The 12,092-nt window shown below is 35.4% G+C and overlaps 1 protein-coding gene across 1 annotated transcript in view; it reads left to right on the top strand.

Moving 5' to 3' along the window:
• The window catches only part of pcdh15a (protocadherin-related 15a), a 254,858-nt gene that overhangs the window by 226,267 nt on the left and 16,499 nt on the right, over positions 1-12,092 (top strand). Inside the window, 3 exon segments of the mRNA XM_084392191.1 lie at positions 334-552; positions 3,403-3,516; positions 9,755-10,788. Of these exon segments, the coding sequence (XP_084248317.1) occupies positions 334-552; positions 3,403-3,516; positions 9,755-10,788 (1,367 nt within the window).

Genomic DNA, 12,092 nt, shown 5'->3' with positions numbered 1-12,092 from the left:
ACTGCAATAATGATCCAATCATAGACACTTAAGATATTGCCTTAAATCCAAACAGCGATTTTTTTTTTTTTTTGGTTGGTTGGTTGGTTGGTTGGACAGTGTATTTCAATTGCATCACTACAGTTGCATTATTACTGAACCCACCTGTGCTACTTTGTGCTTTTTTTTTTGTGCTCATGCATTGTTATGTAAGTTTTTTTTTTTTTTTTTTTGTGATTATGATGTACTTACTGTACAGGTACATATTTGTGTTAGGAGCAATTTTAAATTTTAAGTATTCTCTAAAGATTAAAATGTCTTTTAAATGATTATGTGCAAACGTGTATTTGACAGGTTCCTGGATGGGAAGATTCTGGACATCAATAAAGAGTTCCAGCCGTACCTGGGCGAGGGCGGGCGGATTCTGGAGATCCGCTCTCCTGACATTGTGGCGAGTGTGAAGAAGGCTGCGCAGGCGGTGGGCTACACAGAGGGGGCGCTGTTGGCGCTGGCCATAATCATCATACTGTGCTGCATCCCTGCTATTCTTATCATTATGGTGACATACAAACAGTGAGTACAATATTCTTACTTTTCGAATGTCAGTCCTCTCAATGACAATCAGCCTCATAAGTCACATATTTCAGCTTTTTAAACAGCTTATAATGATAATGATTTATTCAGTACAATTTGATGCATGTAGGTGGCAATACACTATTTTCTAGTGTGCTGGAAAACAATCCCATCAAACTGAATTTACTTACTACTTAATTTACTTGCAATAAAATGTGCAAATAATAATAATAAGTAGTAGTAGTAGTAGTAGCAGTAATTTTAGTATTATTAGCCAGTCAATAAATCCCAAACTTTGGTTTTACAAATAGATGCGGAAGAGAATGGAATTTGGCGTGCCGTCTATGCTGCTCTGTGTGCGCGCGTCTTGAATGTTTAAACTGACAGTGATAAAATTTCAGTCTATGTAATGTTAATGTTAAACTTTGCAATCAACCCTAAAATCACGTGCGTTTCAAACCATGGTGCTTGGTCCGTACCAACCTGATCTCACGGGAAAACGTACAAATTCTACGAGGTGGCTAATTCATACGAATTCATACGACCTCACTCGATTTTTGCAAAATCGTACATATTTTACGAATTGCCCAATTCGTATGAATTCATACGAAGGACCTACCCCTGACCCCGCCCCTAAACCTACCCATCACGTGGGTTTAGACAAATCGTACAAATTCGTACGAGTGAGGTCGTACGAATTCGTACGAATTAGCCAACTTTTTATCATTCGTACGAATTCGTACGAATTGGTCGTGAGATAGTGTTGTCCGTACAGATCATACGATCCTTATACTTGACATCATACATCCTGCGATGTGACTATCGATGCTAAAACTATATATTGTACAGCCCTAATACAAAATGGCAAACAGTTTTTAATTATTTTATCTTATTTCGACAGTTACTTTTTGAGAAGTTTGAGAATCTGCAAATGTGAATTTTGTTTAGTCAAAAGTTAACTACATGAGACTATTAGACCTTAAGCTAGCAGTTCAAATGTATGTATGTATGTATATAAAGACAGAATATTTCTTGTACGTACAGTTCTCTACAGTACATCTCTATTTGTAGTTTGTAACCTCTGAGGTTCAGAGAGCGCTGAGGACAGGCTGGAAAAACATACACAGTAGGTAGATGGGTATTGGATGCCAGGTATTAAAATGGCTTTTTTTTCAGTAATTAACCATGCTAACAGGCTAATCTCCCAGCCAGCTCTGTGTGAAAACAGATTAATTATAAGCGTTTGTGACATATCCCAGGCATTCGATCCATCCGTCACATCTCATGAAAGCCTAGCATATGGGCCTGCTCTCCACACACTGCGTGAGTGTGGTCCTGACCTTCTGCACACACCGATGAGTCCGTCATCAGCTATTGTGTAAATACATAACAGATGGATAATCACAGAGCGAACACAAACAGCTAAGCACACACATCTACGTGTGAAGCTCGCTCTCACACGCGCACACACGCATGCATGGCTGCATTCAGATGTTTTTTACACATATTAAAGAGTTTATTTGGTGGTTAGACTCTTGTATTAAATGTGAAGTGACTTTTCTATGTAATTTAATTTGGTTGTTTACAAAAGATGCGTAAAGGGAGACACAGGTGTTAGCTTGTATATCACAGCACAGCACTATCTTCTGAGTAATTGCATTCTGGTTAAATAAATAAAATTGAGAGGGCCATGTTTTTGATTGCCTCCAGGAAGCCAATAGTCAGGACGAAAGAGTGTGTGTGGAAGAAATACAAAGATAGGAAGGAGAATAGAGTGCGAGGTTAATGCTAAGAGCCGTATTGTTTCATAACTGTGGAGATGCAGGATACACCAGGGTTATCCTGTACTCTTATCACATTTTACAGCATGAAATATGCACACCTGCAGCTACAATCACAGCAATTTCAGCAGGCTGCATGATTCAACACTAGGAGAATTTTCTGGCCTGCGAAATTAGAATTTGGACTGCCAGTCAATTCAAAATATGCTAATTTGAAGAGATTACATTATTCTGGCAGAGCAGTAAAACAATAAGTAACATCAGACTTGAAATATGTTATATTATATTATATTATATTATATTATATTATATTATATTATATTATATTATATTATATTATATTATATTATATTATATTATATTATATTATATTAAAGCCACGCATCCACTGTAGGTGTTGTTGGTTTATTATGTTATATAATATAATATTAGTATCATATCGTATTGTATTAACCAATACATTGTCCAAACTGCATGCACTCTGTAGGGGTTGTGGGTTTATTATATAAATATTATATTATATCATATTTTGTTGAATTATCCCTGTGCCAAATTATCTAATAATTCTTCTTTCCTCTTCCTCTTTCCTTGCCCACCTGTTGCTGCATGTGGACTCTACACTCAGATTCAAAGAGTAAGTTCAAATTCTTCTTTTTGATTAATTATTTGCCGGAGACCGTGCTTTTATACCCTCATTATACGGTTCAGTCCTTTAAAAAGGGAACATATGAGTAGAGTGCATGAATTGAGATGAGGAGCAAAGGATGTACTCACTCTAGCCCTCTCTGATTCCAGCGCAATAGCAATGCCTTTGAAAATGAACAGAAATGATTGGTTTCATGACCTCACAGAGAACAAAGTGAGCCAGGTTCAGTTCCCTCCTAATAAAACACCTCATCTCAGTGTGAAAGGTGCTGAATATCCCATGATATTTTGCAATGCATGAATAAAAAGTGCTGGAATAGATCAAATGAGAGTTGCCGGATCTCCAGACCTCATATCTTCCAATAATAGAGCTGAGATGAGCCTTTTGAAAGAAGGAAACTCACTATTTGGGGGTGCTTTGCAGGAGGCAGGCCGAGTGTGCCAAAACTGCCCGGATCCAGATGTCACTTCCTACTGCCAAATCAACAGGAGGTGGCGCTCCGACCAATCTCTACGAGGAACTGGGAGACGGCGGCATGTAAGTCACCTAAATAATTCTAAATAATACCTTCAACCTTCAGAAGAGACAGCTGAGAGATGATTTGGGAGATTTTACAGAAAAGGAGAAACACGTTTTGTGTGAGTGTGTCTGTAGGAAACTAGAGAATAGCACAAAAAATTACATTTCTGTCATACACTTCTATCGTCATTTCAAACTTTCTTTGTTGGTTCACCACAGAAATATTTTTGACCAAAACAAGATCATAAAAGTAGTCCGTAGTAGTATAATTAGTCAAATTTGAAGGGTTTGTTCACCCAGAAATGAAAATTCTGTCATAATTACTCACCCTCATGTCATTCAAAAACTGTAAGACTTTCATTCATCTTTGGAAACACAAATGAAGATCTTTTTAGTGAAATCTGAGAGCTCTCTGTCCCTCCATTGACAGTCTATGCAACTACTACAAGACATCATTAAAGTAATCCATGTGACTCCAGTGGTTAAAGCTCAATTTTATGAAGCTTATTTTTTATAATTTTATTTTATATGCTTTGTTTGTTTAAAAAAAACATAGTTTACCACTTTATTTACAAAATATTACTCCCCAACGCATGTTCACGAGAGCACCACGACGCATGGTATTGTGTTGACACGAGAGCAGACGTTGCAGGAACTGAATATTTAGTAAATAAAGTGTTAAATTATGTTTTATAATTCTGCGTTGCTTCAAAACATTGAAGTTAAACCACTGGCTGCACTTTTGGCTTTTATATTAAGACCATCTGAGATGTGCTCACTGGACTTTTAGCGCAGCAGGAGTCCAATGCCAAGCTAAAGGCTGTTGTGAGTGGAATGAAATGTTAATAGATTAAAAGATTATAGCCACAGCACAGCATCTGCGTCCCTCAGGTAAAGGCTTTTAAAGTGCTTTTGATTTAATGCAATCAAAACAAATGCAGCTGCTAACACAAATAGACAGCGAAAAAGACGAGGTTTTGTATTGAATTCATTAGAATAGATGCTGAACTGCAGTTTAATACCATCAACAGAAAGTAACAGAACATAAGGGCAGGGTTTGTTTGCTTGTTTATCTGTGCAAACAGTTTGTTCTTTTGTTGGAAATGAATAATAACATAGCCTGTCAGCAACCTTACAAAATATTTTTTTCTCTCTGTGACACACTCACACACACACACACACACACACACAAATATACATGCCTATATAATAAACAAAATAAATAATATTTTCAAAATTATATTTTGTTATAAGAAAATGAAGCCTAATAAAAAAAATAAAAAATAAAAAAAAGGTATTTATCATGACATTCCATCTGATACATGAACATTTCTTGATGGAGATTTAAAAAAACATTGTGAATCAGTGTTATTTTAGTATCATTGAGACATTTTTTAAATGAGATTAAAATATTTTGAATTCATTTTGAAATTTTTTATTTTTTTTGATATTTGTATTTTCTAATTTCATTTTAATTTCAGTTAAAGTTGCAGTAATTTTTTGTTGTTGTTGTTTGTTTTTTGTTATTTTTATAAGTTATTGTCCATATAGTTTTATTTTTTTATAGTTTTATTTTTGGCCATTTTAGTGCATCAAGATAATTAACTAAATGAAAATTATAAATGTTGCTAATGTGACTAGCTGAAATAAAATAAGTTTAAGGTTTTTTTTATATTTTATTTCAGGTACTGTAACTGTAATTTTATTTCAAGTAATGAAACATGTTGTTATGGTTTAGGTTTAGTTTTAGTTGTCATTAACTATATAATAACCTTGCTGTGAACAAATCAAAACAACAACAACGACAATTAGACACATTATGGTAAAAAGAATTTGTAGTGTAAGTACATCCTAATGGTCCTTAAATACTTTCTTGATTTAATGTTCTTTTTTAATTGATTTTGGGGTGAAATGTGACCTGGAAATATTTTCTTTACATTGCCATTTCAAATGAAATTTTAGCCTCTGTATCTTAATGTTCATTTCTTTACATGTCTAATGAATGGTTGAGTGGATGAGTGGTTGCATTTCCTCTCTATTTGCCTATTGTGTCTCTTGGGCCCCTTTACGTGGGATATTAACATGCATTCCATATTTAGAGAATATCTGGATATTAGCTGGATTGCATTTATTCCTTGCACTTACAGTGTGAATGCTTACGTATTACATAATTACACTGTGTGTGAATAACAAAAACACATTTGCATTGGTGTAAAAAGCATGATTTTGTGTGCATTTACATCTGACTTTTAATGTGGTCAAGTTTCTGATTCAGTCACTGAAAATGCATTTTAATGCTAAATGTGAACAGGGCCTGTCTGTGTTAAATTTGATCACATCCCTCTTTCTACATGTATTTTTTTCCTCTCATGTTTCATTCATTCTCATCTTCTCTGTATTTTCCAGGCTTGGACTACAGTGAGTAACATGAAATATGCTGCATTTCCCCGCAGTGTTATTTCTTACAAATCTGCTATCTATTTTAAAATCCCTCTTGACTCACATTTGTGGTTTCTAGTCCCTGTGTAGCTGCTCTTGTAGTTTTCTTTACCATTTAATCTTTTATGCCTCGATTTATTTCAAATTGCATTTTGAAAAGAACATTTTGATTTACATTTAAAATATATATATATATATATATATTTTTTAATGATGGCAAAAAAAAAAAACAATGCACAGATCCATGTGTAGCTGCATAGCAGATTAAAGCTTGAGTAGTTTAGCTTGATAAAGCCTTCGCTTCCGGCTGTAGTGGTTCCTCGCAGTTTTTTCCACAAAGCAAAGAAATACACTTCTCGTCCTTCACTTTGAGACTCGATGTTGTAACAGATCATCTTGATTGCAGTTTGAGCAAAGATTATCTGAAGAGATTTATGAGTGGTTTATGAGTGCTGGTATAGGATCTTTGCGCTTCATAGCTGGTAGTGCACAATTTTGATTTTGGACACACTGTGCCTGCTTGAATTCATCATATTAAGTTTGCGTTCCATACAAGGTTGCATGTAGGATATTCCTATCTCTGACCATGTCTCAGATGACGACGTATAAAGAAACAACATGGCAGTGCTAGCCTTTGTTTTGCAGGTAGAGTACAACAGGGCTAAAGACACATCTTACAGGCCCCAGTATACTCTTGGCCAAGCTCTTTTTCATTCTTCACATAGGGGTATAAAAACAAGTCTAAAAATGCGTGTGTGTGTGTGCTTCACACTTTCCTTTCAACAACAAAATGAACACACAACAAAAATGACAGCAGTGAGAAAACAGTAGTTAAGAAAACATCTGATCATGGAGATTTGGATATATTTGCACAAGCTCTGCAATTCGGCAAGCAGATTTAGAGTATTAAACATGAAGGAAAAAAAAAGTATCAGTGTCTCAATTAGAATTACAACTTCAATGTCTACTATTAAGTGGCTCTCTGATGCATTCCTGTTTTTATTACAGAATGAACAGAATAGTTTTTTCAGAAAGTTCACACACAGTCCATTCTTAGATTTCACTTGAAGTATGTCGGGAACTTAAGGAAAATGTGGGAAATATATGTCCTTTTTTATTGAACATTGATGGATCAGCACATTTTGTAGAGATTGTTTTAGTTTGTTTTAAAATCATATTAATTTATAAGGTGGTGAGGATATACAGTACAAGACCAGCAATAAGGCAAAATACCCCCAGTATTGATACAAATTAAGTTATAGAAGTGTGTTTTGCATTATATCTAAGTTAATACTTGTTCAAAACAATCACTTCAGCAAATATTGTACCATTGTATTTTTCTTTTGCTAAATTAAATCAGTTAATTTACTTTCAATAAATATTTTATAAATACACTTTCATTAAAATAGGTTATTTAAAAAAATGGCACTCCAATGTGCCACTTCAGACATTCTACTACTACAGTATAAGTAACTTTGCAATACATGTAAACAAACTATCATTAGAGCATTAGTAGACTGTTAGGTTGGAGTTGGGATCTAAGATAGTAAGTTGAAATGTAGTTGCAAAGTTACTTATAGTTAGTATAATATCTAGTGGACCATCGAAGTGTCACATTTCACATTTCATTTAAATAAAGATTCTGAAATACTCTTTTTGAGAAAGATCCCATAATAAAATGGGATTTTTTTCTTTATGAATAACATGTGATCGGTTTATTATAAATATGAAGACTTCAGATGCAAAAGCCTTTAAGGCGAGACACGGCAGGCAAAAACATCGTTTTGTTTTACTTCAATAACATGTCTTCTTTCAGACTTCTTTCAAAAAAAGTCCGAAATACACATTTAGGTCTTTATTTTGTTACACTTTGTCTGTTTGCGTCTGTATATTTCTCATAAATTCAACAAAAGTTTGCCTTCTTAATCAAATGCTGCTCCGCGATCTCTGCCGTCAGCCTGTCATCACATGCACCGTTAGAAGCTCTCTCTCTTCTGTACAATCCTGTTGGATCCAAATATGGTCATTTCCTTTTTATCAGCAACCAATCGTGAAAGTAAAAGGGCTGAATGCGTAATCTCATTGGCTGATGATAAATCTTTAAAGCCCGTTTTCTCAAAATAACTTTTCTCTCATACTCCAAGTCCGAAATCTCCACTTCAGTAGCACCTATATACACCAAACTCTCCAGTCTTGTACCTAGTTATATTATGAAGACATTTACAGATGGATTTGTAAATATATTATTCCAAGCCTGATTTTTATAACATTTTATTCCAAAAAACATGGCGAATTTTTTTTTTTTAAGGCTATTGACAGTATTTTCTGATTTACAGGATAACAAAAGTAGATATCCATAAATCCCTCTGTAATTTTTTCCCCATCTAATATGTGAACACAATGAAAAATCTTTTTTTTTAACCTGGCTTTATCCAATACTCAGATTTTTTTAATATATGCAAATTAGCGCATATTTAATTAGATATTGCCTAATTTGCATATTTAAACATTAAATTACAGAAAACTTGTAATACATTTTTTTCTCATCTTAAGTAATCAACTGGGAAAGTTTCATGGTGATATCTGCTAGGTAAAAATTTTACGTCCGTCTAAAATTTTTGTTTAATATTATCGTTTTTATGAGGCTCCTATGTATAGGTTTCTACCCAAGTACCGGCATTTCTGAATGGGTTAAGGCTGGGATTTAGTGAGTTTGAAGTGAAAGTATTTGATGAGCTATGTGCGGAGAGCATTCACTCAATATTATTATCTCATTTTTGACAGAGGTGCACTTTTAGAGGCTTTTGCATCGGAGGTCTTCATATGGTGATCATCCCAACTAAATAAACAACAATGACCATTTGAACCAAACCATGCCGTGTAAATGAATGTCAGACAGCTATTTCAGATCTCGTCAATTACTGTACTTTTCCCTCAACAAGTTTTCCCCCAAAATACTATACTTTTAGATATTATTCAGCTATTGGAAAAACTGTTGATTTAATTACTTTGAAGGAAACTGAAATCATTACCAATACCTTTGTCTCAAAATAGATTTTGTATTTTTAAATATTTGAATGTGCTACATAAATCTATAGCATTTAAAAAAAAACATTACATTTACATTAACATTTTACATAAATTTATTTAGCAGACGCTTTTATCCAAAGCGACTTACAAATGAGAACAATAGAAGCAATTAAACGAACAGTAGGACAACAATATGCAAGTGCTATGACCCTTCTCAGTTTAATCTAACGCAGTACATGCATTTCTTTTATATATATATATATATATATAGAAGAGAAAGTGTTAGTATTACTTATCAAGTACATTAAATATTAGATCAACTTAGCACAGAGGATCAGGATCATCTAAATTTCCAGGTGCATAGTGAACCGCGGTTATGGTTTAGAAGAAAATGTCTTTAGCCCCATTGTACCCTATGATTATCAACAAAAAGATCATAGTAACTCTGTTTTAAACATCTTTTCTTACAAAAGTTTGTTAAATGGGTCTAATCATCTTAATCATCATTTCACTTTTCAGAGTAGAGAATTCTGGCTTTACGAATCGAACACAGCGTAATGTCTCCTGAAGTTTTAGTAAGACTATTTCTCTCAAAAGCCATAAAATGAGAGTATTTGATTCAGCTTATTCATAGCTCAATGTAATATCGTGAGCAAATTTGTTTGGCCGTGCTCTTTCGAAGTTCATTAAAGTGAAGGATTTTTATATAGTGGGTCATTAGAGTCCTATCCTCCCATGGCTGTTCTCTTCCCTCAATTCCTTCCTGTCTCTTTCCACACATTTCAATCTTCTCTCCTCTCCTTTCATTTTCTCTCGTGGCCCGCAGAAGGCGTCGAAAGTCTGTAATCGAGGAGGTGGATCGACAGAGTCTCATAAGAACCTTTGCCTCTCGTGCGATCGCGGTCTACAAACAGTGTGCCGGAAATGGAAAGCTGCTCAACAAGCTGCCCAAGTCAGAGACCACAGTCACCTTTCTCTCAGATGAACGGCCTCTCACCACCCAAAATACGCTTTACCAGGACGGAGCGTCCAGCAGTACGGAGCCCAACTCGGAGGAGTACAGGGTTGCCGGATTTCTGGACAGTGATGCTCCGTCTCCAACAAGCCCCTGCAGCCAGATGACTTCTTGGTCCTTGCCGTCCCGTTTTCGAGGGCAAGGGCTTTATGATGCTCTGCGCCGGAAGGGTCTCTGGGACCCCTCTGAATGGGAGGAGCAAGAGCTGAAGGCGGGGCTTAAGGACAGCAGGGAAGAACTTGATGCAGATCTAGATCAGAGTGGTAGTAGCACAGAAACAAAGCTGTCTGTCAGAGAACAGGCTAGACAGTTTGAGCAGCAAGCTTTAGCCGAGCGGACGCCCAGACAGAGCCGGGACTCTTATGCATCTCTGGATCCGGACGACCCGCTACTAACCGCCATCATGCTGTCGTCCAGTCCAATTTCTGTCGGCAAAGACATCCCACCCTGCATTATCATCGCCGGGGATGATGGCGAGACTCCTCCCCCACCCACGGCTCAGCGGCCGACTCCACCCGTCCTGAGGAAGTTCAGCTCCAGTATCTCCAATTACGTGACGGTGGAGCCTTGTGAAATCACACTGGAATTCATATCAGACTCTCCGGACAGCTCACCACGCCTTCTGCCTGTCCCACCCCGTTCTTTTCTTTCTCCTCCACCTGTGCAAGAGGATTTCACCCCACCACCAACCCCAACTCCCATTCAGTCTCCGACTCCTACACCTAAACTAAGAGGGATCCTCAAGAACACGAACCGATCCACCGGCAACCTTGATGTGAAAGATGACTGCCGTTGCGAAGGAGGAAGTAAAGACTCCACGACTGTCATGCTAAAAGAACCAGAATCTAAACAGGACCAAATATGCGCCAGCCAATCAGAATCTGACTCTTATACTCAGCTCTCAAACCAACCAATCCCAGAGGAATGAGAGACTTTGCCCACTTCAGCCCTTCATTTCTGAATGAACTCTGGAACTCTTTTCATATCTTCTTTCCTAAACCTCCTCCAACTGTTTCATCATTTACCTTTTCATGCATTATTTCGAGGGCACTTTATTTTGAGAGCACTTTATAATCTTCACCTCAAAGAAGGTCGTAAGAGTATAGTTTCAATGTGATAAACATTTTGCTGTTTTTATATGTTAGAATATCAACAATACTTCATAGAGTGGATTTCTGTCAATCAAATAGAACACAACAGAGAAAGGGAGTGACAGAATTTTTTATTAAAATTTTAATTCTTATATGATATAAAAAAAAAGACAATGAAATGTAAGCAAGTAGAAATATTTTTGTAAGAACAACTATAATATAGTTTTATAATAACAAATGTTTTACATTTATGTGTTGCTATAATCAGAGGAGATAAGTGTGCGTTCATGCAGAACATTCTACCTCTAAGCAGTTTCTATTCATTATTATTTGTAATTTAGTGGTTTAAACTGTTCTGCTGCTTTCAAATTGCATACAAGCAGTTGTTTTGTTTTGATAATATGTAACGCTATGTGCAATTAAACATACACTTCCCTTCCAATTTGAGCTTTTAAAGAAATTTATACTTTTGTTTTGCAAGGATGCATTGAATTGATCAAAAGTGACAGTAAAGATATTTATAATGTTACTAAAAAAAATTATATTTCATATAAATGCTATTGTTTTGATCTTTCTGTTAAAAAAATTGTTACCAACCAGACCAACTGTTTTCAACATTGGTAATAATAAGAAATGTTTCTTGAGCAGCAAATTAGCATATCAGAATGATTTCTGAAGGATCATGTGACACTGAATGGCTGCTGAAAAATCAGCTTTACCATTACAGGAATACATTACATTTTAAAATGATAAAATAATAAAAATAATAAAAAAAATGTTCTTTTAATTATAATAATATTTCACAATATTACTGTATTTACTGTATTTTTGGTGAGCATAAGAAACTGTATATTTTATTATATAAAAATGTATATTTTTTACATTTATATTTAACATTTACACGAAATGTACAGCATGCATTAATTTGCCTGGTTTTATGGCCATCAGTTTGCACATTTTTAAGAAGAGCAAGTGAAATAACGTATTTCCAAAAGAATATATTTAATAATAATGGATTT

Source organism: Rutilus rutilus (assembly GCF_951802725.1).
Source record: "Rutilus rutilus genome assembly, chromosome: 20".
Classification (NCBI taxonomy): Eukaryota; Metazoa; Chordata; class Actinopteri; order Cypriniformes; family Leuciscidae; genus Rutilus; species Rutilus rutilus.
Note: the sequence above shows the minus strand (reverse complement) of the source record. Positions and strands in the feature narration are given on the sequence as shown.